The 27,363-nt window shown below is 41.0% G+C and overlaps 1 protein-coding gene across 6 annotated transcripts in view; it reads left to right on the plus strand.

The window, feature by feature from the left end:
• The first annotated feature begins 7,477 nt into the window (after positions 1-7,477).
• myt1b (myelin transcription factor 1b) overlaps positions 7,478-27,363 on the plus strand; it is a 69,775-nt gene continuing 49,889 nt past the window's right edge. For 4 of the 6 annotated variants that reach the window (XM_022206034.2, XM_022206035.2, XM_022206037.2 and 1 more), the window contains exons 1-3: positions 7,478-7,590; positions 17,008-17,114; positions 26,833-26,887. In XM_022206034.2, the coding sequence (XP_022061726.1) occupies positions 7,566-7,590; positions 17,008-17,114; positions 26,833-26,887 (187 nt within the window). In that variant the 5' untranslated portion in view covers positions 7,478-7,565. Of the gene's footprint in view, positions 7,591-11,888; positions 11,956-12,163; positions 12,312-17,007; positions 17,115-26,832; positions 26,888-27,363 lie in introns of those variants that run through there. The other 2 variants (XM_051950147.1, XM_022206038.2) reach the window with 2 other exon arrangements.

Below are 27,363 nucleotides of genomic sequence, written 5' to 3' on the forward strand. Positions count from 1 at the left end.
AAATATGTCTTAACTTTATAAAATACATATTAACACAATAAAATACATGATGACGCTATAAAATCTTTAATTTTCTCTCTCATCCGTCTACCATTCTCCTTTGACGCAATGCATGATGGGATATAGTACTTTGCTAGTGACCATTGCCTGTATGCAACCTTCCCTGGTGCATTGTGGGATAGTTTGAGTGCACTATACAGGGTGTAATAATTTCATCTTAACATTTGGGCAGCAAATGGAGAACACACAGTATAAAAAGTGAGGATTAGAGCTGTCTAATAGTTGTCTCAGAGGCCTTTAATCAGAGAGCAGAATATTTCTTTAAGTTTTTTTATGTGTTTTATTTCCTTTTCACTTTTCCAACATTCAGAAATGGAAAGTGGGTCAACGCATGAAGAATTATTTTGGTTTCTTTGTCAGGTCCTGCATGTGTGAAGTCTTTTTTGGGGGAAATATTAACATATCAAGCTCTACACAGTGTCTGATTTTGGATGCAGCTTTTGACTCTTGGAGGGTGACAGGGGGTCAGGCTGTCGACCCCAGCAGGGAGGGATGCTGGGGGATGCTTGGGGATGCTGGGATGCCAGTCTGGACCGCGGGGGGAGACGAGCAAAAGGGGGGAGTCGTCATGGCTGCAGGCTTCTCATCCCGCATTAAGAAGTTGGATGAAATAAAACCTCCCACAGTAAGAGTGGATCTGTGTAAGTGACAGCGAGGTGCAGCAGACAGACGTGGCGGCGATGTGATGCCTTTTGGCGGAGCTGACCCCATTCCACGTGTCTCCTCCGCCTCCACCACTGGGCGGGGGGAGGCGGGGGAGGCGGACCAAGCTGTGCACTGGGTTGGGTGAGCAGGGGAGGAGGGGTCTCCGGAGATGACGGTCATCCAAAGTGGCATCCAGACCAAACTTTGTCTGTCTTTTGGCCTTTTTCCTTTCACTTCCCCAGTGTGTGTGTGTGTGTGTGTGTGTGTGTGTGTGTGTGCATACGCCTGTTAAAAATTCATAACTCCCACAAAAGAAGAGAGGAAGGAGAAGTGTAATCCGTGAGTAATGAAGAGCCGGCGGCGTTCTGTGTCTTCATCGCGCTAAATGGCAGCCGTGTATTTTTAAACACCACCGAAAGTTGATTGTGTTAAAGGAGAAGTTCAGAATGTAAGGTAAAAACAGAATAGAAATTACAGTTATAAACACTTCCGTTGCTTTATCCTGCTCGTTTTCAGACCCCATTCTAACTTCTGTTTTTCAATTTTTTGTGTTTTATTTTCTCTTGTTAATGACAGTTGTAGCATATCTGAAATAAATCACATACCAAAATTTTAACTGATCATAGACAAAATTGACAGTATTTGTTTAATTGGTGCATAAACACATTACATAGTTCAGCCAAAGTTAATATGTGACTGATGGTGGTGCTCTTAAAGTTGCACAAATAGTAGAAAACACAAAAAGGAGTCAACTTTGAAATTCATCCATCCATCATCTATACACCATTTAATCCTCATTAGGGTTGGGGAGGGGGGATGGAGTCTGTCCCAGCTGATTTAGGGTGAAGGCAGAGGACACCTGGACAGGTCACCAGTCTGTCACAGGGCTGCAGATACAGACAGTCATTCACACCTACAGACAGTTTAGAATCACCAGTTAACCTCAGCATGTTTTTGGACTGTGTGAGGAAGCTGGAGAACCTGGAGAACACCCACACATGCGCAGGGAGAACATGCAAACTCCATGCAGAAAGATCCCAGGAAGGCCGGATGCAAACACGATCTTCTAGCTGCAAGGTGAAAGTGCTAACCACCGAGACACTGTGCAGCCCCACTTTGAAACGTTTGCTAAATATCAATCAGTTACCCAGTCGGTTTAAATATAATTTATTACTGCTTTTTTGATAATCGGCCCAGAATTTCAATCACTTTTGTAAAGCAAACACAACAAAAACATAATTTAAACCTATTATTTTGGGGTCACTTTTATTAAAAATGAAAAATGAGATGTTTTTAAACTTCCTAATCTCTCCACGTCCTGTTTGTGTAGATTCTCGATCACCCAGATTCTAGTAATCAAAGCAGATGCAGTAAAAAAAAACCAATTCTTTTAGGTTCTTAAAAACCATCCGAAAGGTTTCGTCAGACCTACAGAATTATCTAAAACTCCTCTCCATAGAATATTCTGGTTTCAAATGAAGCCTCGCTGTGACAACATGACTCTTCTCACTTTGTTCAGGGCTTCAACTGAGTGACTGGAATCATTTGAAGGGTTTGGAAGCAGAATGGTCCGATCCACTTTCTGCAGTTTTTGAAAAAAATGAGTTCAGTTTTGTGTTTTCAAGAATGGTCTAACATTCACTGTAACACTGTATCTGGGTTGTAGTTTAGACCACTTTGCCACTAAAATCTAGACCATAAAATATTACAGAAATTGTTAAAAAAAAAAAAAAAAAGTTTTTTTGTGGGTTAGACCACTCTGCTTTCTGACCCCCACATGGCATTCTACAAGCTTTGAGTCATGTTTAATAATTTTCAGTTCATTCTGAACAAATATAAATAATTTTGGACAACTTCTGAGTCATTTTGGGAAGATTTTTGTAATTTCTGACAACTTCTGTGTAAATCTGGACAAATATTCTGTTCTATTTTCATATCATTCTGAACAATCTTTTATCATCTTAGACCATTTCTGGACAATTGTCTGTAATTCTGGATCATTTTCAAGTCATTATGGACATGTTGAATCATTTGGGATCATTTCTGAAGCATCTTGAACAATAAGGGTTTGGAAGCAGAGTGGTCTGACCCACTTTCTGTTGTTTTTGAGATAAAAAGGTTAAAAGTTTTGTGTTTTCAAGAATGGTCCAACATTCACAGTGCCACTGTAACGCTATATTTGGGCTGTGGGTTAGACCACTTTACCACTAAAATCTAGACCTTAAAATATTGCAGATATTATATAAAACTCTTTTTTGTGGGTAGACCACTCTGCTTCTAAAGTTTCAGTCATTTTTAATAATTTTCTGTTCGTTCTGAACAGATTTTGGACAATTTTTGAGTCATTTTGGGAAGATTTTAATAATTTCTAACAACTTTTGTGTAATTCTGGACAAATTTTCTGCAATTTTGGATAATTTTTATGTAATTTTTAGACAAATTTTGAGTAATTTTGAATGATCTTTAAAGCATCTTGTACAAATTTAGTGTTTTTCTGCAAAATTCTGGATCATTTCTCAAGTCATTTTGGACACATTTTCAATCCTTTGGAATCATTTTTGCAGCATCTTGGTAAATAAGAATTTGAAAGCAGTTTTTGAAAAAAAATGAGTTCAGAGTTTTGTGTTTTCAAGAATGGTCTAACATTCCACTGTAACTCTGTATCTGGGTTGTGGGTTAGACCACTTTGTCACTAAAATCTAGACCATAAAATGTTGCAGAAATGATTAAAAAAAACTCAAATTTTTGTGGGTTAGACCACTCTGCTTCTTGTTTTGCTGTGAAAACCTGAAGGTTCTGAAAGCATTGTTTCTGGGCCATTTGTGGAAAAGAACAAAGATACATTAATAATTAAAATGACTGCAGCTAAACATCTGATAAAACAAGGACTACAAATTTAGTCCCTAGCATGGTAGTGTTTGAAGTACAAAAACCTGTTTTGTAGTCCATGTGGGTCCATAACTGTTGTCTTTACAGAGGGATAGATGACGTGGAAGTCTGAAACAGTGGATTTTTGCAGAGAAATCCTCTCTTTGGTGGGTGAAGCGCTTGGCTGTGTCTAATGGGAGCTGACGGATATGGGTACGATCATGCTGCATGGATGTTAGCGAGGGACGTCGGGGGGTGTGAAAGTGATGGAGGGGGGCAATAAAGTCATCGTGTTATGAACCCGATTGTTACCCTGAGACCCGGAGCAGGACTCGGTTTGTCGAGTGTCCATCTGTGCACGAGGCCGGGATGTGAGAGTGGCTGCAATAAAGAACGGAATAAAAAGTTCCTCTCCCGCTTAGTTCAAACACAGACCTGCACATGCATTAAAGAGGAAAAAAAAAAGAACCTTTTTAGTTCCAAAAGGAGCCACGACCCTTTTTGTGTCTCCGAAGTTGCAGAATAATGATAATGAAAGCGTAGGAGTGAACTTTTACTTCTTCTTTTTTGGTGGAATAATGATGATGATGATGAGTGAAATTTCCATTAATTACCTCACGGGGGTCATTTTCTCAACGAGGTCCTGTTTCCTGCACTTCACCGTGTGTGTGTGTGTGTGTGCATAAGTGTGTATTTGTTTAAACTTTATTGTCACCGTCGTCTCCAGGACAGCTGGAGGCTATGTCAGAGTTCAGCTGCTTGTTATACAGAGCAGAGAATGAGAAGGGTGTGTGTGTGTGTGTGTGTGTGTGTGTGTGTGTGTGTGTGTGTGTGTGTGTGTGTGTGTGTGTGTGTGTGTGTGTGTGTGTGTGTGTGTGTGTGTGTTTTAGCTTTTGCTACATTGTGGGAACCAAATGTCCCCACAACTGTATGAAAACCGAAAACAATGTCACTTGTGGGGACCTCATTTCGGTCCCCACAAGTTTAAACAGTGTTTTCTTGGCCATGTTGTTGTTACTGTAAAGAAAAGTAAAAGTGCAAAAAAGTTTCTTTAGGGTTAGGCATTGTTTTGGTTAGGGTTTGGTTAAGGTTAGGGTTAGGGGTTAGGGGTTAGATATGAATGGGAGTCAATGGTAAGTCCCCACAATGATAGAAAAACATAGTATATGTGTGTGTGTGTGTGTGTCTGTGTGTGTGCATTTGCATATGCCTGAGATTGTGTAATTTGTGTGTGTGTGTGCTATCGGGGTAGTGAACAGAAGGGTGTAGTGGGGGTGAATAGTGAAGTTAATAGGCTAATGAGAGCACCGTGCTCAGGAAGAATGCTAGAGGCTGTCTGGCATGCCCAGATAAAAAAAAAAAAAAAAAAGAAAACCTGCAGCGACATCGGTGGAGACCCAGCAGTCCTCCTTAACACTGACACCGTCTTTGTCCACACATACCAAAAGCCACTTTAATAAGCTGTGAATTCATTGTACATGTGTGTTTCTTGTGCCATGGAAGCAGGACTGGAGGGATGAGGAGAGGAGATTCGTTTACGCCATCTTTACTAGTGTTAGTTTAGTTCAGCTTTACTGTTTACTGGATGATAACAATTTAAAGTTTTAGTTCGAGTCCATTCAGTATTACACAATACTGCAGATTTCATTTACCAACCACTTAAAACTAGTTGAGTTTAGTTTAGATGTAAATGATTGTGTATTCAATTTAGTGTAGTTTAGTTGAGTTTAGTTTAGATGCAAATAATTGTGTATTAAGTTTAGTTGACTTGAGTTTAGTTTAATTTAGTTTAGTTAAGATGTAAATGATTGTGTATTACGTTTAGTTTAGTTTAGTTTACATGCAACTGATTGGGAGTTTAATTTAGTTTAGTTTAGATCTAAATGATTGTATTAAATTTAGCTTAGTTTAGTTTTGTACACAATTGTCAAAATATTCAAACTTGTAATAAAGCTTGTAATATAGCACATCCATGATGTGCTATATTTAAAGTTTTAATAATGGAACAAAGTTATTTTAGTGTTTAGTTTAGATGTAGATGATTGTGTTTTTAGTTTAGTTTGGTTTAGTTTGGTTTCGTTTAGTGCACCGTCACTAAAGTGTTCAAGCTTATAGTAAAGAATCCATGATGTGTTTAGATATTCAGACTTTTACACCAGTGGTGTTTATGGTAGCTGGTATGAGTCTACGTTTAATGTAATTTAGTTTATTAGTGCAGAGTGACAGATAGAGGGTATTGTGTGCAAGTTTAAGTGAACATAGTTTAGTTTAGTACTTTTTTTTAATATATCTGAGCTTTTAATAAAGGATAAAGGGAGTTGTCTTTAGTTTAGTTTAGTTTTAGTTTAGTCTGGATGCAACTGTTTCAGTAATAAGTTGATGTAACTGCTTGGATTATTAGTTTAGTTTAGTTCCAACTACTCAGGGTTACACTTGGTGCTAATGTTCCAATTTAGCTTCATGTGTACTTCAGGTTAGTTTAGTGCAGAGTTCCTGTGAGCTCTGGGAGCTACAGACCAGAGATTCTGAGTCCATCTGAGACAGTTCTGCTGTTCAGTTCAACGATTTGGATCAAGGAAGTTCAGTTTCTTGTTATTTACTTTTTCCTTTCTCCTTTGAGTTTACGCTAGTTCATGTAATTTTAAACTATTTGTTCTCATAATTTTGGGTCCAACAAACTTGGTTTTATGACATTTAGTTGTGACAATTCAGGTAAAAAAAATAGTGAACTTAGTTTTGTTCCATTGTGTTATGTTTGAATTTTTTCCTTTATTTTAGTGAAACAGTGATTCAGAATGACAATGAGAAAAAATAAGGTTTATTTGAGTAGAAACACTTTGTTTTGCTGTTGAGTTAGTTCAGTTCAGTTTAGAATAATACTGGTTTCTTTCAGAGATTTATTCCAGCCTATATGCTGGGACAGTTAATAAAGGGTCCATAAAGTTGACTTTAGTTTGGATTCAGGTTAGTAGCAAACATTCTTCAGACTTATAATTCTGGTAAGGTTATTTAAATGTAACTCATGTAGTTTGGTTTTAGTCAGATCATTTATTAGCAAATAGCTTATTCAAAGCTGCATTTTTAGTTTAATTCCACACATTTCTAAATGCACATATCATTAATACACCATTCTGGCAGGAGAGAAGGGGGGAGGCTGTTTGGCAACGTGCAACACTCTTCAACAAACATTAGCAAAAAGCAATCATAGCATTAAATGTGCATGAAATAAAATGAATAAGAAAAAGGCAGTAGAATGCTTCGAGGTTGCTTTACCCCCCATTACATCTTGGAGAGATGGGGACGGGGCTAATGGGAGCAAGCAATAGGAGAGCTCATTATCTGGCAGACCATCTGCTATTGGGAGGCAGGAACTGTCTGTCTGCACCAGACACAGACACTCTGAATAGGCCTGCAGTTCCAGTGAAAATGTTCCTGCAACTTAGCCTGAATTAACCGTACATCTGGTGCGTTTGGTGATGATGGAGGGAGGTGTGAGGAAATGTTAACACGGGCTAGAGATTTGGAAAATTTACCAAATTAGAGCAGATTAAGTTGGAGAGAGAATATTTTTAACGTGATTGTGAGGAGGTCTTTGCAGCTTTAGTTACATTTTGTGTTGTTTTTTCATGTTGGAGTGGATGCAGATGATTTTTAAAAGAGTTGTTTTAAGGGCAGATTGCTGAGGGGGAGCTTAGTGAGTGTGAGAAGTTGCCGGGCGCAGCAGATGCTCTTTGTTGCTCTGCGGGCCATTGTTGTTGAAAGCTCAGGCTGGGACTTTGGGGATTGGCTGCAGCTCCGGGCAGCAGGAGGGCTCCGCCGCCTCCTATTGGCCCAGCAAGCCTGTCAGTCATCCCGCCCCGGCCCCGCCCCCTGCCCCGCTGAAGTTGAACCGAAACTTTGAGCAACTTTGTTCCGCAGAAGTTAACTTGGCAGCAGCACTTGGCGGCTCGCTGCGGGACTGAAGAGACACTGAAGGGAGCGGGACCGCAAACATGAAGCTGTGTCGCACTTTTCTAGGTTCGTATCACTTGTTTTTTAAACTTTATGGAGCAACTTTTGAAGCATAAATGCGATTAAGTGTTTCGGCATCTGCGCGTCTCTGCGGATTTTTGGGGCTTATTCTGCCTGTATATGCTGCGCCTGTAATCAGTCAGACACAAATAGATGATAAACTTATGTTTACAAGCTCTGTGTGTATTTTTACTCTGTTAAAGCCTGTTGGAGTGACCGTGGGTGTCTCTCCCTCTCTCTGTGTTCATGCGGATTAAAAGAAGCTTATGTCTGCGTCTGATCGCAGCAGCTGCAACTTTTCTGCGCAAACATTTCGAAATAAACTTCTTTAAACTAAACTTCAACCCCAGTGTTAAGACAGAAAAAGAAAAAGAGACAAAAAAGCACCCTGTCCAGACAAAGGACAGTTGGTCCCCTAGGGGACCGTGTGGCCCCGGTACCGTGGGGACAATGCCAAGCTGCGAGCTTATTAAAAACTTTTTTGTTGTGTTGGTCTGTCGGCTTGTTCCATCTGTCGAGGGACTATAAGGGCCTCCCCCGGTCCCAACCTCAGCGCCCAGTCAGCTGCTGCCCCCATCTAATATTTATACTGCTGCTGCCATCTGCAACTATAGACCCACTTTGGAACAACAGAGGAAAAGTTTCAACCGGCTGATGATAAAGAAGCTGATTCACTTTAACGGTGACAGCTCAATAAGTCACCAGTTTAGATCATTATAGTTCACTTTTCATCTCATTTTGTGCAATATTTCAACGTATAGTCACAAGAAACACAGTAGGAGGAACGTTTTGGAAGAAAAAAGTTTCTCAGACATCTACAGAGTTTAAGTTTTGTCCTCAAAACGCAATAAATAACAATAAATAAATACAATTTTGGACATTTTAATTGAATAAAGTTGCAAGAGTTAAGGCTTAATAAAAGGGAATTTTGCTTGCTTTTCCCCCAGTTTATAATGATGATAAGGTGGCTTTAAATTGCATAAAGTTGCAAGAATTCAGGCCGATAAAAGTGAGTTTTGTTTGATTTATTTCAGTTTATAATGAGAATAAAGTGACTTGAACTTGAAACAAAAGACAATAAATGATTAAGAAAGTTTTGGGAATTCAGACAAATGAAATTGAACTTTGCTTTGTTTATTTCAGTTTATAATGAGAATAAGGTCTGTTTTAATTGGAATAAAGTTTTTAGGCACTGGAATAGTGTAAAGTTGCAAGAATTCAGTCCAATAAAAATGATTTTATTTGATTTTTTCAGTTTATAATAAGGATGAAATGACTTGAACTTGAAACAAAACAAAATGGAATAAATTATTAAGAAAATTGTGAGAATTCAGACTAATGAAATAGAATTTTGCTTTATTTTAGTTTGTAATGAGGATAAGTTGACTTTAAATTCTAACAAAATAAAAGTTTTTAGACATTTATTAGTATAAATTGCAAGAATTACGACCAAGTAAAATGTTTCCCCCCAATTTATAATGAGAATAAGGTGATGTGACCTTGAAACAAAATAAAGGACAATAAATGATGAACTTAGGTGTGACAATCCAGACTAACGAAGTTGAATTTTGCTTTATTTCAGTTTATAATGAGGATGAGGTGACTTTAAATTTTAATCAAGTAAAAGTTTTGAAACACTTAAATAGTATACAGATGAAAAAATTCAGGCTCAGTAAAAGTGAGCTTTGTTTTGTTTATTTCAGTTTAGAATGAGAATAAGGTGACGACTTTAAAACAAAATAAAAGAAAATTAATTATGGAAAGCAATGATTTTTATTTATTTATTTCATTTTTTAATGGGGATAGTGTTGTCTTTAAACTCGAACAAAAGTTTTTGGACATATAAATGAAACAAATATTCAGTAATTTAGGGTATAAATTTTAAATTGTAAGAAAATAAAAGTTTTCAGACATTTTCGTGAATTACAGTTGTGAGAATTCACACTAGTATTTTTTTAATATAATTTTTTAATGAGGGTAAAGTGACTCCAAATTCCAACAAAACAAAAGGAAAAAATGAATATATAATATTGTTGCAATTCAGTCTAATGAAATTGAATTTTGTTTTCTTTATTTTACTTCATAATGAGGTTTAAAGGGACTTTTAATTGTAACAAAAAAGTTTTCAGGCATGTAAATGAACTAAAGTTGTGAGAATTTCAGCTAATAAGGTGAATTTTTGCTTTGTTTGTTCCAGTTTATAATGAGGACAAAGTGAATTTAAATTGTAAGAAAATGAAAGACAATAAATTATTAAGAAAGTTTTGAGAATTTAGTTTTGTTTTGTTTTCTGTCAGTTTTTAATGAGGATAAGACCACTTTAAAAGTAGAAAAGCTCTAAACGTTTTCAGACATTTAACGATGCAAGAATTCAGACTAATAAAAGCATTTTTTTTTTTTTGCTTAACTGAGTTTATACCTGAGGTAAAGTGTTTTTGAACTGTAACAGAAGAAAGGTTTTCAGACATTTAACTGAGCTAAAGTTGCATGAATTCAGACTGATAAAAAGTTCATTTAATTTAGTTTAGGATGAGGATGGAGTGACTTTAAAGTAATAATAAATAATTAAAAACAAAAAATAAGGATTACTTATGACAGTTCAGACTCATAAAAGTGAATCTAGTTCAGTTGATTTCAGCTTGTATTGAGGCTGAAGTGAGTTTGCTAAGACTTATAGCTTTCTCCTTCAAAATAAAATGCATACAAGAACTTGAATTGAGGTAATCGAGTATTCCGATAAGTGAGGGACAGTTTGGGTCTCGTAATTCCACCAGACTGAGTCTGAATGAGGCAGACAGTCGGACTAAAGCCTTTGTTTCCTCCACAATGAGCCGGAGGAGGCCTGAAACTCTGGAGCTGTCCGGAGTCCTGATCTCACTCTCTGCTTTTTGGAGCTGTCCTCAGTCCTGAAACCTCTCCACAGCACAAAAACACCTGCAAAAGGAGAGTATTTTACCTTTTAGTGTCCAAACATCTACTTGTATCCCCTCTATCATCCTCACTAACCCCCTGTGGGGCCTCTCAGTCCACACCTGAGCTCCAAACTTTCCACTCCTGGATTTTTTTTTCACATTTCCTCTTCCTTTTTTCATTCCTCCTTTTGTTTATTCGATTGTCACTGCTGTTGTCGGCTGCTGTTGTGAATCCTCTCCTCTCTCCATCTCCGCACCCACAGTCTGAAATCATACTGATGGCGGCGTGCACGGCCGGTGATTGATTTCAGCTCCAATGCATAACAATAGGATTGCACAAAAAGAGCCTGCTGCAAAGAGATAAGAATTTAATAGAATTTCTGAAAGCTGAAGGTTGGGCTTTTTGAATATTCCCTGCGTACGCGGCGTGGAGACAGCAGATAAAGGATGGCATTTGTGGAGACTATTCTCAAATGGCTTGTAATGAATGGTTGTCATTTCCACTAATGGTTTCAAAACAGCAAAGAAAAAATGCACGGTGTGAGCAACATTTGGGAGTGACTCCAAGTTGCACTATTAAGGCTGTTTGCTGTTGAGGAGCCAGAAACTATCAACAAATCTGGAGCTGACAGTGATCACTCCACTTTAAGCCTCCTTGCTTTCTGTAGCACTTTCTCCTCTGTGATAATTCAAATTGATATCCGTCCTCTCAGCTTCCCAGAGCATAAATAATTTTTACTGAAGCTCTCTCCCCTCTCTGCGTAGTTAAACCCCCTCTTTTCCATACGGAGGAATTATCAGATGCTCTCAGCGCGTATACACACAAACTCTGCATACAACTACATCAATTCTCAGTCCTGGAAAGAAGAAGAAAAAAGAGTCCCCCTGAATGAATTATTGGACGGTACCACTTTTCCAGGGTATGTGGGGGTGGGGAATATGAAGGAGTAGAGCCTCCATAATGCTTTTCTTTACGCAAAAAGAACTTGTCAGCGGGTGAAATGTATAAAATATGAGCTCATTCTTGACGTGTGTGATGTTGTGTTGCAGCTCAGAAGAGACGCACAGGTTACAGATTGTTGGAGAAAGAAAAAGAAGAAAAACTTATGTTCATATGTGGATAAAAACGTGCATAAAAGGATCCAAGTTGTCAGTTCTCTTGGCTCAGATGATGTATGTTGTTGTAGAGAGAGAGAGAGGAAGGGAGGAGGAAAAGAAGGGAGAGAGTGGAGGAAAAAGGGGGAGTGTTTGTGCGCACATATGCCCATTGAGTTAGTGTGTAGTAAAGAAAAAGGTGGGGGGGTGAGCTGAAGCCCTGCCCATCTGATGCTGGAGGTTTTACTACAGCTTCCGTGATGTCATGGCAAAGGGCGGAGGGAGGAGTTGGATGGAGGGGGGAGGACGGGATGGGAGGGCTGGGAGGGAGGTGGGGGGTGGTACAATGGCTCATGAGGGAAAGGTAAGTCAATATTACGGTTTTTTTTCTCCTCCTCGCTGACAAAGGCAAATGAAGCCATGTTTTTTGCTTACAAACAAGTAACATCTTAACGCCTGGATACGGAGCCGTGCGCCGCCGCTGCGCTGCGTATAGAGGAGGGCCGGTGCCACGTTCCGTTCACTCGCTCTCCCTTATTTATCACATCTGGACGTTTTTAACGGGATAGATTTTTTATGTATACATAGAAACCTTTATTCGGGATATCTTCTTTTCTGCTTTTTTTTTTTTCAAAAACTACTTGACGGCAACTCTTGAACGCACAGCGAGGACGCAGCGCCAAAAACAACCCCTTAAAGGAAATACACAGTTGGATGCAGGTAATGAGAATTTAACGCTGTTTTTGACTGTTACAAGCACACATGGTTGATCGGAAAGTGTGTCTGTAGTCATGTAGTAGAGTCATTTTGCGTAACTTTGAAATATCTTCTGACTGGAGGCGTGATTTTGTGCCGATTAATGTTGTTTATTTATTTTCTAAATTTCCTCCGCTGTGGATTAAAACTTGCCATTTCTCTTCATTTTGTTTCCTCATAAAAGTGTTTACGTGTTTAACAGACCGAGAGATGATGCTGTTTCTATGTTTACACCGGCGCCGTGATAATAACTGGGAATAAAACAACTATGGCGCTTTCCGGGAACCTTTGCTGATGCGTGTTTACCCACTTTTCTGTCAGATAGTTCATCAGCGGCGTGTCGAGTTGAAGCGAGCAGCCTCGGCGTAAAAATGGACCAATATTATTATTCCTATGAATGCTCTCTTGGCCGCCTGACTCATATGTGAAGTGTATTCTCCACTCTGTCCTCTAGTTTCACCTTCTGTATCTCCAGGAATAAATTAGCCTCCTTTTTTTTCTTTTTTTTTTTTAGTGCCGCGCCACAACCGCTGCACGTCTTATTTTTTTTATTTTTTTTATTTTTTTCAACACCAAACCCACTCGTGTGTTTTTCTAGTAAAAGTGAGGAGCAGATTGTGTTATTAGGATGTAACAGTGGGCGTTGAGCTGGACTCCTGTGCTGTGTTGTGTTGTGTGTGTGCGCATGGACAGATGGATGGATGGATGGATGGATGGATGGAAGGATGGAGTGAGTGTGTTTCAGAGGGAGGGAGGGAAGGAGGGAGGGGTTGGCCATTTGATCCTCTGCAGCAAAAAACAGAGATGCTCTCTTCAAATGTCAGCCGCCTTTAGTAGTGCGCAGATGAAAAAAAAGTGCTTTAGAAGCGCGCTGGAAATCAGCACCGTGCGTCCGAATCTTCCCCTTCGTCTTTTTCGGACCCCAGACTAACTGCGTCGCGGTGCAGAATAATGTGAGCCCTGTGCGTTATGTTTTTTTTAAATGCTCTACTACCCCTCCACACATCCACCCCCCTCCCACCCCCTCTCTTCCTCACCCCACCTTCTTCTTCGTCTTCTTCGCTTTTTGCTTAGATGGCCACGTAATGTGCTCTCCGTGTGCGCCTCGCGGTTCGCCGAAGCACCTGCGTCCTAAGATGGAGGAGAAAAAAAAGAGAGAGATGAGGGATGATGATACACCGAGTGTTATGTCACCCCGCTCTTTAAGTTTCTCTCCATCCCCGCTGTAGTATCCTCACAGCGCTGCTCCAGCTCTCAGCAGAGCCGCTCTGGAGCTGGAAACTTCAGCTGGGAGGAAATGTTTCACATATAAACACCTGGACTTCCTTCAACCTGCGTGTTTATACATGCAACAGCATCCTTGGGCTTTATAAAAGGAATCAAATCACGCACATAATGAGTTATTAATTTATTTAATTGACTGAAAAAGATGCTTTCAGTGACTTTAAATGATGCTGCAGTTTGAATTTAAGCCTATTGTTAGTTGGAGGTTTAATAAATCCCAAGCAGTGGTGATAAAACACCTATTGTTTTTCTTGCATTTACTTTTCCTGTAAAATGTAGCCTAGTTTTCAGGGGGGATTACAGAATTAGGTTATTGGGGCCTTATGCTCGCCAGTGGAGTGTATGGCTCAGATATGAAGTTGTGTAGATGTGTGTGTAGATGTGTGTGTGTGGTTGCTGTTGCGATAGGAGGAGGAAACCTCTCTATTTGTGAAGGGGTTGAATAGCCCACGGTGAGGACAGCAGGTGCCGGAGGAGGGAGGCGCAATAAACATGTTGGAGGAGCAGCTGGGGCCAAATTGCACCCTGGTCATTCAAAGCCTATCAGAAATCTAAGCAATACGAGCAGAAAGGTCAGGGTCGGCCGGGGCTTTCAATGCAGAGGAGGCGTTTAAAAAAGGCCTGGAAAATAATGGATTTCATGGCCCATCGTTGAAAGGGAATCATAATGATATTAAAGAGAAAAAAGGGAAAATTAATTAAAAAGTAAGCAGAATGTAAAGTCTGGGGTCGGATGAAATGTGGAAATGTTTCAGGTGTGTGAGCGGTCGGTTTGTTTCTCGGATGCTGAGGTCAGGACGGCCCTCCGGGGAGCTCCTCCAAAAAAGCTGGTTACCATGGCGCCGCCTCCTTCCCCTTCCTCACCCCACCTCCGCCCTGATTAAAAAAAAAAAAACAGACTCCCATCCCATAACTGATAAGAGCATGCATCTGCCAGGCTGTCCTCTTTCTCTTGTTTTTATTTGACCTTCAGCAGGAAACTTCCCTTATCTCAAATCTATGTGCCGCATTCAACTCTCCCACCTGCTACTAGATAATCCAGTTGTTGTTTTTTTCTCCCTCTTTTTGTCCTTTGACACAAAAAGGAAACCGGCGAATAATACGAGTCAACTTTTGATTTCTCGGTCTCTTCTGCACCGGCTCGCTGTAATCACACTAAGTTGTCTCTAAATCCTGCTTAACAGGACCAGGGGTGTACAGCTGGCCCCGGCCCTGTACGCACACTAATACTGTTACAGACAGTTCACCCTGGTATTTAATCTAACTATGGATTTAGGCCTCTTTGCTCCATTGTCCCAGCACAGTAAGCCCACAGTGCTGTAATGGTATTACTTGATCATAAACTTCTGCTTAAAAGGCTCTTTTTCCTCTCTCTATTAAGCTAAATGCATTGATTTACTTTATTCTTGGTAGAAAATAGGAAACTTAACTGCAAGCTTTGATGAGAAGTAAAAAAAAAAAAAACAGCATCCTGGCAGTGAAAAAAATCACTTTGCATTCATCTCCCCCCTCCCTCCTTGCTTCTGATTAACCAAACCTCCCCGGTGCACGGCTAATTGTCTCGCACTCCTCCAATTTTCGGCGCAAAATAACGAGCCGAGCGTCTTTTTTAGGTGAAACGATCAAAGAATAAGATCCCGAGCAGAGAGAGAGGAGTTCAAATTAACTTAAGGATCCAGATGTTGGGAGTTTTTTCTCTCGTTTTTTTTTACACAAACAGATGAAAGGGGCCACCTCTTTCCTGTGATTAATCAACTTTTAACAAAACCCCAGTGATCACACACATTCAAAATGTGCTTCTTTTTAGAGTTTTATTTTTTTTAAAAACACGCAAAGTGAGCGAGTACGTCGACACACGGCCCGAGGCTACGTGTCCTAATAGAGCTCTGTTATATATTTGGCATTTAGGAAGCTCCTCGGCCCCCGAACTAACAATACGGGACGGATGCTCACTTCGCTTCACTCTAAAAGACGAGCAGAGGAGGAATAAAGAGATGTGTGTGTGTGGAGATAGCTGAGACAGAGATAGAGATGCAGACCAACAGTATTGCTGCTGTAATCACTTTTTCACCCGAGGAGGGGAGGCGGCGGAGGAGGTGGGGGCCGTGAAAGTTGATAAACAAGCATTTTGTAAAGAGTGCTGGCTGAGCTTTGGCGAAGGCTTTTTTTCCTGATGGGTGAGGCGGGTGAGGATGCTATGCAGGGTGGGGGGGGTTCTGGAGGGGCCGGTGTGCTTTGGGACCCCTCGTAGAAGATGGACACGCGAGCTCCTCTTTGTGGTCTTTGTGCTTTCGTTGCTTTTAGTGTGCACTTTGGGTTCAGCCACAGGACAGTCAGAAAGAAGAACTCAAAGCGGAGGAAAAAGGTGGAGGGAGGAGATGTACTCTGCGGAGGCCGGAGAGGTTGATGTTTTGTTTCGAGCGGCGCATTATACAAATATTCGACCTTGAGTTTTCCCACATAAATGCAAAATTGTGAATTCCTCCTAAGCTGCTTTAATTTACATGTTGAACAGAGTGACCTAAATGTTGATCTGTCTCAGAGTTATTTGCTCCGAGGTGTCCTTGAGGAAGCAGCGCAGTCAGAGGAGTTTGTCTTTCACAAACCATGTAAAGGTTGTGGTGTGTCTGTATATGCATACGGTGTATAAATATCTTAAAAAGAATCAGATTTCACTGTACCAGCCGGAGAGAGAGATAGCCATAGCGAGTGACATCCGCTGAAGTGTCTTAAAGCTGCACTGGTTGAAAAGTTCAGCTCTGAGCGTTGGTAGAAGAAGAAAAAAACACTCCACACACTCTGTCTGAACCTGAATCTCATCTGTTAGGGCAAACTCCTCTGTTTTTGTATTTTAGCTCCGTCCGAAGTAGGATTTGTAATAGTGTGCTTTTCACGGGCCGTCGTCACAAAGATGAAGCAAAGAGCTATTACCTTGATGAAAAAAAAACGAGAGAAAAGAGGAGGAGGGGGAGAGAAGAGAAAGAGGTTTGATTTATGTATGATTCATTATTTACTGACCGCTCTTCACCCACCTCTCCCTCCCCCCCAATTCGCTCATATATGCACCCCTGAAAAGCTTGATAAAAATGCGCAAATTTGATTGATTCTAATAGCGGACTGACAGGGACCCCAGCTGGGGCACTTAGCCTTTTACTGTGAGCCGGAGCAGCCGACGTACTCTTCTTTTTAGTTAATAAAGGAGTGTCTGCAGCATGCTCGAGTGCCCCGACCTTCCCCTAAAGTAGCACCCCCACCCTCCTCTAACCCCTTTATCCAAATCGCCGCTGCTGATGCTGATGATTTCACATGACAGCTCTCTGTTTCTCTCTACTTTTTTTCATTTTTCTCACCCCTTCTTCCGTCTTTTTCTTCCTAGAAAATGAGTTTCGGGGCGAGCTGGTGAACCAGCGGTGGACACGAGGCGAGAGGACCAGCAGCCGCTGTCAGGCCTCCCAGAGACTGCAGAGCCGTCGACCAATCATGGTGAGTGACAAGACCCCCGCCTCCCCCTCCTCTTTTTTCATCACACCCCCCTTCTCAACCTGATTCTGCTTCCTGGGCATTTCCCCAATCCCCTAACTCAGCGGGGAAAGTCCAAAAGGGTGGAGGCAGAAGGAGAGGAGAAGCTGTTTGTGTGTTTGTGCGGTGGTGTTTGTGGTGGGGGTGGGGGTCCACGCCGGACAGAAAAAACATGAATCACACAGCCCATCAAATCTCCCGCTCGGCCCTGCCCATCCCTTCCTCCCTTCTCCTCGGCCCGCTCAGCTTAGTTCAGTTTAGTTAAGCTCAGCATGGCACAGCTCAGCGTTTTCCTGCTGCTGAGTTCACTTCACAGGATTTTTTTCTCCCTCTCTCTGCCTCTATTGTAACACAATAAAAAAAAGAAAGAAAGGGAAAAACTCAAAAGGATGTCCTTGAGCTGCTCATACTTTTTTTGTCCATGATATTCCGCCTTATCAGCAGAGGAGAGAAAACGCTCTCTTCTCTCTCTTTTTAGTCCGTTTCCTACCTAAACTTCTGACCACAGATTCAAGGATGTTTCTCCTGAAGCTGAAAACACCTGCCTCCTCTTTATTTTCCTTGAGTGACAGTCAACAAAGAGATGGAGGGATTGGGGGGAGGAGGTGGGACTGAGAGAGAGAGAGAGCAGTGGGAGGAGGGTAGGTTTGCTTCCCCCCGATGGCTCGGGTTCATCTGAAGAGATGACTTTTATTGATTTGGTTTGATTTCTGCTGCCGAGGGAGGAGAGGCGTCGCTTTCAAACACTACATCATGGGACGCTGCTGGTCCCTGGCACTCATGATACCTTCTTATTATCTTTTCAGACTTGCAGCAACACCGAGATGGATTAGATGGAGGATTAGAGCCGAAGAGACGTTTAGTTACTGAAATCACGTGACTCGCGCTGTAAATGGCAAACCTCTGACAGCATCTGACCCATTATGCGGTCACACATGCTCCGTCTTTTTTCGCATAAGAAGTGCGAAACCCGCCATCTCTCCCTCCTTCCTCCTCCCTCCTCCCTCCTCGCCGTCCGATCTGCCTCGTGCGAATCATTAAAGTGAAACTGTGGCGCGGCGATCCAACATGGAGGCCGTGCGGCGTCGGTCCTCCCGCGCCTCTAATTGGCAGCTGCTGTCCGCAGGTAATTTTTGGAGATGTCCGTCTCCGTTTGCCGGCTCCGGCTTAACCCCCTCCTCTCCTCGTCTGCTCTTGTAAACCTGAAAATGAATAAAAGAGTCATTTATGTGCACCGGGGGACGGAGGGTGACCTTCTCTCTGAAGTCATTGCCCCCAGCCAGCCATTTACATGGAGCTGTCAGAATGCAGAGCAGAATCGAGACCCTTCCCCACCGACCGCTGCACACAAAGAAGGACATAATTGATAATGTACAACACAGCCTGTAGGGATGTGCCGCGTCTTCCTCCTCCTCTTCCTCCTCCTCCTTCTTTTTCTTCCTCCTCTGCCGCTGCTCCACACCACATTTCACACTAGTTAAACCCCAGGACACATATGCACAGGCTGCCGTCTTCCAACACCACCTCCCCTCTTTCATTTCCTTCACTTTCTCACCCCTTTTCCTTTCCCTGCTCTGCATAAGCCCACCTGCATACATCGTTCAAGGAGTCTAATTGAAAGACAGCAAGGTAAAGGACAAGTTTTGAACATACATTCGAAATAAATAATATAAAAAAGGAGCCCTTTGAAAGAGATTATGAAAATCAGGTGAATGCCTGCCTGGCTGCATCTGGATTCATTTGCAGTGACTTTGTGTTCATACAAATTTAATGAGCTGGAATTGAGAAAAAGGACAGGAAAAAGAGGAGAACTCAGATGTGCTTACCTATTTAAATGTGCGTAACTATGGTTACACAAACATGAAAGCAATAGGAGCCCTTTTCAGTCCAGGTTTTGATTCATCCGATGACTATCAATGTAAGGAGGAGGCAGAGGAAGGAGGGCGAAGAAGTACAGGAGCAGCAGAATAGTATAGGCTGTAATCTTTTCATCAAGGGGGAGCATGTGCTTTAGTCTCATTCAAGCACACAAATATATTCATAAACATCTCCTCTTACATTCAGTTCTGTAAAATGGTCCGACACCAGGTTTTATGCCTCTGTTCCACCTCTGATTCAACTTGTAGCCGTTTAGCAAAGGAGGGACGTGCATGAAACAACCTTTCTCTGGCCATGTTGTGGCTGCTTCTTCTTCTTTCCTTTTCTTTTTTTTTTTCAAACCAGTGTATCTGGGTTTCTTCGTGTCTTAATCAAATCTTTTACTTACTGTAAGTAAAAGTAGCAATTAGAGCTGGAACAGTCAATTGATTTTCCACTCAGTTGTCGGCGGGGAAATGAATCAGCAGCTATTCTGATAATCAATTAATCTGTTCAGTCGGTTCGTGCGTTCACTACATTTTTTTTTGTCATATATCAGGATAAACTTGGGTTTTGGGGTGTTTTAAAGTGTCATTTTACTCGCTTCGTCCTTTGGATTAAAGAGTTTGGGTGAGAGGTGAGGTTAAAGGTTTATTGCAGGGCCAAAACAAAGAAACAAACACAAAAAAACATTCACACTCCACACAAAAAGGCTCCAGCTGACCAGCAAGGTTCAAAACCAGAACCTTCTTGCTAACCACTGTGTCACCGTGCAGACATTTTAACAGGCAAAGCTAATAATTAGTGAAATAAAAGGCAGATTATGAAGTAAAAAGGAATTTAAACACAGGGTTATTATCCCCTGCCTCCACGAAGTGGAAAAGGGGGATATAGGTTTGGCCTCCGTGCGTGCGTCCGTCCGTGCGTCCGTCTGTCCGTGCGTCCGTCCGTCCATCCGTCCGTGCGTCCGTCCGTCCGTCCGACATGAAGGGGACAGCTTTTCTCGGAAATTATTACAGCAAGGATTACGAAATTTAGTGTGTAGCTTCACACCATGGACACCTTGATCAAGTTTGAAAATGAGACCTGTGCGATAATATTTAACAGAGTTATGGCCCTTGATCACTATTTTGGATATAGACTCATAGACATCACATGTGGCGGGGCATATTGCAGCCCGATCTCACGAGGATTCGTGAAACTGTCACGTAAATTTTTGTTTCGGTTTCGTGCGCACCAACACGATTTCGTCATGTTTTTCGTGCCGCTCACCACGAAATGCACACCAGTGTATTTTAAACGGCGGACTTTTCGTGCCACTCAGAACGTATTTCAAACGAATGGGTATATTATATTTTTAATGTAAAACTGTGGCGAATCCAACGCTATATTTTGCATGACATCGTCCCTAACCATAACCCTAACCATAACCTAACCATAACCCTAACCATAACCCGGTGGTACACTTACCAATTTGCATAGGAATTTAAAGAATGTCCGACGGCCACAAACGCGATCACACAAGCAGTATACGCCGATGGACAGCTTAGATCGTCATAAATCCGCCGGTATAAACCACTTTCAGATGTGATTACCACAGCGGGTTTCGTTGTGAGCAACACGAAAAACATTTCGTGGTGAGCGGCACGAAAAACATGACGAAATCGTGTTGGTGCGCACGAAACCAAAACAAAAATTTATGTGACAGTTTCATGAATCCCCGTGAGACCGGGTTGGATATTGATGACCATGTCGTCTTGTTTGTGTAGCACCTTTCACAGCATAAAAAATCATTTTTAAAAAAACATACCACCTACACTACATTCAAGAGTTTCTATTTTTCTCACGCTCATTCAGTTTGTGTAGTGAAATGCAAAGTGACTGTTCTCAAGGCTATGCAACAACAGTAAGACATTATAAAAGAACATTTAAATAAAAAATGTGAGAAATTCTGAAAAAAATCACAACTTCATAAACAGTGAGATTTGTTTTTAATCTCTATTTATCCAAAGATAAATAATCAAATAAATAGCCGCATTAACAGTAACAGCATACACAGATTAGAACCCAAAGACACAAGTTACGGTAGTTTCAATAATTAAGTCTTAAGAGGCTTTTTAAAGGCATCAACTGAGACTGTGGTGGATGAAGCGCAAGATGTCAAAGCATTTGGTTTATTATGAAAAGATGATAAGTCTATAGGAGGACTTCAGTCTTTCAGTCTTTACATTCAACCAATAAGCTCTTTTCAGAGGACCCAAGTAACCTGGTGGATAAATAACATATATATAATATAATATATAATGTTCCTGGCCCTGTAAAAACTAGAATCCTAAAATAAATCCTGAACTTATCAGGGAGGAAGTGTTGAGAACAATGAGCAGGCATGAAGTGTGACATCCTGCTGGACCTCGTTAGCAGCCCTGCCGCAGCATTAATTCAATCTGTTCCAGTATCGTAATTAGAACAGTTATTTATAAGCACAGTTAATAGTTAGCATGATAATACTTAAAGGTAGCTATTCTAATCCAATGCAATAGACTGCTAGCTGTCTGCTCAGTGTTTGTGCCAAAACAAACAAGAGTGGACTTTGTAGAGTAAAGCAGATGTTATGCTTTCCACATCTGCAAGTGTGTGAGGGTTTGCTTAGCGTAAATTTCAGAACCTGTCCATATATGCAAGCTCCTTCTGCAGACATGGTAGCTACACGGTTTGCATTGTTTTTTCATTTTGTATTTGCGCTTTTCATTTTTGTACACTGTAAAAAAATTTGAATTGTGAACTCTGAGAAACGGCATTTCAGTTCCTCCCTATGTACAGCACATGTACAGATACAGATGCTGACCATAAAGTTCACTTTGACTGGATGCTACAAGAATAGCAATGCGACAGCCGTGTACATGCGTGAAACACGTAGATATTCCTGTGCATGTATGCAGTGGAGTCTTTAAATTAAACTTATGGAGACTAGAAAAGAATTAAAATAAAAACAGTTAGTGTTGGTCAGGTCCTCATTGGTTGGGTCCTCGCATCCTGGCTTGTCAGCAAATCCAAGCATGTCCATCAGGTGGCGCTGTACTTGAGAGTGTATATCGGCCTATGTATGTTATCAGGGCCGGAGTCTGATCACACATGTAAAGTTTGAGGCAGATTGGAGAATGTACAGCCTAGTTATACAGCACTTCTTGTCCATCCACCAGATGGCGCTATCACTGTGACTGTATTTTGACCTATGGATGTTATCAGGGTGGGAGTATGATCACACATGTAACGTTTCAGGCTGATTGGAGCATGTACAGGTTAGTTAAACAGCACTTCCTGTTTCATGGTGACCCATCCACTAGGTGGCGCTCTCTCTGTGACTGTATTTTGATCTATAGAATTCAACAGAGTTGGACTCTGATCACACATGTAAAGTTTCAGGCAGACTGCAGTATGTACAGGCTAGTTTTACAGCATTTCCTGTTTTATGGCCGCCATTTCCACACCCTCAGACTTCTGCAGAGCATTTTGATAACTTTTACTCACCCATGCCCGATGTACATCCTGGCCAAATTTCAGCTCCGCTTAAGTTTATAGCTTTTGAAAACATGCAAATATTGGTCCAAAATCATCCAAAATATGACACATAATTCAAAATGGCCGACTTCCTGTTGTGTTTTAGGTATGGTTGTCAATTACATTTTTGTACTTCGTGACGAGTTACATATGCCTACCAAATTTCATAGCTGTAGGTGACATGTACCAGCCGTACTTCCTGTGAACTATTTTGGGATGCGCACATACAGTTCACCCAAAATACAAAGTTTTCGGTGGTCCTTCTGTGTGTGCAAAGTGTCACGCATGTTTGAGTATTTTTTGGCCTTGAAAAGTCCACCAAACAATGAAAAAGAAAAATGAATCCTTCCATTAGAACAGGGTTCTCTCCCCTCTAGCTATCTGTAGAGGATCATAATCAAGGTGTAAATAGGAAACAAAGTGGCTCAGACTGATCTACACATCACAACTTCTGCATATCCAGTGCGTGCTTGTCTTCACGCATGGGGGAAAAGAGCACAGTAGTAATAAGAGGATGGTAATGCTAGCTATCTAAGATCTTAAGAATTAGTAAAACTACAGTAGTATTATCTCAAAGTGTATTTTCGTTATGCGCTGACACCATTCAGACGTCGCTGTCTGCTGTCTTCTTAAACCGTTTGGCATCATTTCCAGCTAACTGTTTCAACTCCACTGCTCGCTCACTAATTAGTCATCATGCTCCCTCCACACGTGGTGTTCAGACGCTACAGCTGACTCCATGTGTGGAATTCAATTTCAGTCGAGTCACAATTTCTGCTTTTTTTTTTTTTTAAATTAGATAAGCCACTCCACATTATTTCCACACACACCCTCGAGCAACCGCAGAAGTTATTCAGACAAACTATCTGCTATACATGTGACTTTATTTCAGCAGTGTTTTTGTTTTTAGTCGAGGTGAAGCAAGTCGTACCGATTAGATTTTATTAGCTGCTCATACATTTTGTGTGTAAAAAAAAAAGCCAAACTAAGAAACCTATACATCTTCTGGGATCACCTGGTTATTAGAACTAATTGAGACTGTGAATGTATAGATAATATATGTGGTGTGAACATTACTTTTAAATGTGAAATTGTGTACTTTGGGTGATATATTGCTTATTTAGAATATTGATGACTTAGAATTGGCAACTAGTAAAAGTAGAACCGCCCACTGTTGAGGAATGGATCATACTTTATGGAAAAGTTAACATTTTTTCCTAAAAAGGCAAAAAAAAGTTGTACTCAGTGTGTAATTTATTTAAACCTACCTGTAATTAGATACAATCAGCTCTCTTCTCTTTTTTATTGTGTGATATGAAGATAATCATTATTACTAGCTGCAGATTTTTCATGATTCAGGTTTGAACTTGGAAATAAAAAGAAAACACAGGAGCTCGATTGTACAAAATTGTTGTATTTAGTCAAAAATGAACTTATTTGAAGTTTCATGTTATCTTATATATGTAATCTTGTGAAAAAAATGCACACTGGCTAGTTACAGCTAGCTGGTGAGATAGCATTAGCTCAAGCTAACTTATTCAGCTCTTCTTGTTTCTTTTTTATATTTGAAAAACGCATTTTAATGCCCCAACTTCAGACTAAAAGTAAGAGCACTGTGCTGTCTGAGTGCTTTTCTAGTTCTAATATGTAATCAGTCACATAAACTCACTAACAAAACAGTAATTGTGCAGTTTTAAACCTTTGTGCCTTGAAAAAGCTGTAAAACTATGTACATGACTTGTTGCGTCAAATATTGCTGATGCATTTGCACTTTTTATATTGAACTTTATTTAATTCTAATGCTTTGTTTGTCTTTTTGAACTCTCCAGATTTCATTACATAGTTGTCTGACGTCAGTATAATGACAGTAAAGCTGCTACTACTGCTAATCTGTACTGTAGCTATGAAGTGCAGCTATCAAACACACGAAATGGAGTAAAATATTTACTATTCCCACCATTCCAGTGAAGTACAAGCACCTCACAGTTGTACTTACTGCATGTACTTAAGCTCCAGCGCCACACATTTATGCAAACAAGCGGTCGAGTGTAAGGAAACGGACTTTACACTCGTGTGGGCTTGAAAGTCATTGCTGCTCACTTTGCCACTGCTCTTCCCACACAGGGCTTCGGATGGAGTCAACCGTTCCCTTCAGGCTGGGCACAAAGCTGCTGCTTGTTGCACGACTTCTACTTTAACAGCGCCTGATCAAAAGAGTCGATGCCACTGTGTCAAGACTCGCGGAGAGAAAAAAGAGAAAAAAACTCTGCTGGAACAGGAAGGGAGGAGCTTCTCCCTGCACCTGTACCTCCGGCCAAAACACTAAACGCTAATGAATGAACCGCGGCCTCTTCAGCAGCGGCGTCGGGGTGAAGAAAAGCCCCTTAACAACAACAACAACAGCGTATTTCATCCTCCTCTTCATCCCTCTTTCCCCTCCTTCTTTTCATAAGTAGTCTATTAGCAGGAAAAGGGGAACGCATTGCCAAATAGAGGAGGAGAAACAGGGAGCCTCAGTGTTTGAGTCTCAGCGAGGCCGATGCCAACTTCACTATAGAAGGGCAACAAAGCAGCTAAGTGGCTGGGCATGGAGAGGGGAGAGTGGGCAACTAACTGGGGGGATAAAAGAGAATGGAGGGGGGTAGATGGAGGAGAGAAAGGAAGGAAAGAGGGGAGACCTGAGCTTTAAAAAAAACAAAAAACCTAGAGTCCAGTAATCAAAGCTAATGGCTCCATTGTGTCTAAAAAGCATCTGATAGCCTCAGAGTGCTCTGTGCTGAGGAGGTGTGTCCGAGGGTCGATGTGTGGTTGTGTAGTGGTGTGTGTCGGAGGCAGCAGGGTTAACACCTGCTCCTTTGTGGCTTAAAAGCTGAGCCAGGAGTAAGCACACAACACAACACGCAGCTCCTCCTCTTCTTAAAAGGGTTATTACGGCGGCTTTTTAGCAGCCCGCGTGTGCTGCTTTATTTTTTTTTTCTTTATTATTATATTCAGCATAGTTATGATTGTGGGCCCCGGTGCGAGCAAAGGGGCCGTGGCCTCTGCTCGGACCGCCGCCTGCTGCCTGCCTGCAGACTACAATCATGAGCAGCACTCAGATGCAGGAAATTACAGGGAGAGCGATGGGAGGTGTGTGGATATGAGGGGTGAGGGTGGGGAGGCAGAAGTAGCCTCAACAGCCCAGTTTATTTTTCCTCTCCACACCACACACCCCTAATCGCTGATAAAGTGATGCTGGCTGCAGTACATTTTTTATTTCTGCGAGAGAATTAAAGGTACCATCGAGCTACCTTTGCTGTGTTTCAGTGGGTTTATTAACCCTCCTGTCAGGTTTGTTTCTCAGGAACATCAATGATGTTCCTGGGTCAGTTTGACTTGGGGCATGTTTGGAAAATTAACCTTCTCTTTTTCAATTTTCTGCTCCATATTCATCAATAATTGGTAATAAACTATCAAAAGCTTGACTGGCTCAGCTTATACATCAATGGTGCTATTTTTATTCCCTGTTTTATTTGTTGTTTGCTAACCCTATAAGAGGGTTGCTAATACGTGCTAATGTTAGCATTTCCTCAGCAGTAGAAGCTAGATATTTAGCTAGATGTTACTGCTGACCAAGAGCACAAACTGACTGATAGAAAAAAATAAAAAAAATGTTTAAAAAAAATGACACTAATCAAAGCTTACATAGCACAAAAATGGCACAAAAGACACAAAGATGACACAAAATGATGCCAAAATAGAGTTTAAAGCCAAAAACGCAAGACTAAAAGTAATAGTAATGGTAGCACTAGTATGTAAATAAGTAAAATTAAACAAAAATGGCACAAAATGACAAAAAGACACAGAAATGATACAATTTTCCCACATTTTCTGCTTCATATTCATCAGTAATAGGTTATAAACTATCAAAGGCTTGATTGGCTCAGCTTACACATTAATGGTACCATTTTTATTCCATGTTTCATTTGTTGCTTCCTAACCCTACTCTAATCACAGTAACAGGGTTGCTAATCCATGCTAATGTTAGCTTTTTCTCAGCAGTAGAAGCTCGATATTTAGCTAGCTGTTACTGCTGACCAAGAGGACAAGCTGAACCAGAAATATGTGAAATTCTAAGTTTCATACCTAAAAACACTTACATGTGGATTTTTTCATCTTTAAAATGGGCCAGTTTGTCCCATAACATAACAGGAGTGTGGTGGAATATAGTTGAGAAATGATCACTGATGGTTTGTTTTCTCGTGTTTTTCTCTTCTTTTAATCCCAGATGAGTGTAGAGGGTGATGACAAGCGAGCTCGCACTCGGTCAAAAGGAATCAGAGGTGAGTATCCGTTGAAGAAGCACCTCTGCAAACTGTTCAATACACATTCAGTGTTGTGTTTGTGTGCTGGATTGTGTTTGTGCACATGTGATTGTAAGTAGAAATGCTGAACAGACAGGATCAGATAGGACACATTACATCTGAGAGACATAACTACTGATAAAAAACACACTAGACGGTAATCCAGATCTTATAATGATGATCAGATTACGTTTCCTACAGTATCAAAATAATCCAAGAGATTGGAGCTACTAGTAGCCAAAGCAGCAGTTTATTCATGATTTAGGTTTGAATGCAAAGGAAATGAAAAAGAACACACACAGATAACACAGATTCAAGAACTTCTTCTACATTTTATTTTATCATGTATAACTACCATGCTACAAAAATATCTGATATTGTGGGGAAAAAGACAGAATGAGACCAAAACGGTGCATACTGGCTAGTTACAGCTCACCCAAACATTCCATATTAGC

The sequence above is a fragment of the Acanthochromis polyacanthus genome, chromosome 6 (assembly GCF_021347895.1).
Source record: "Acanthochromis polyacanthus isolate Apoly-LR-REF ecotype Palm Island chromosome 6, KAUST_Apoly_ChrSc, whole genome shotgun sequence".
In the NCBI taxonomy this organism is placed as follows: Eukaryota; Metazoa; Chordata; class Actinopteri; family Pomacentridae; genus Acanthochromis; species Acanthochromis polyacanthus.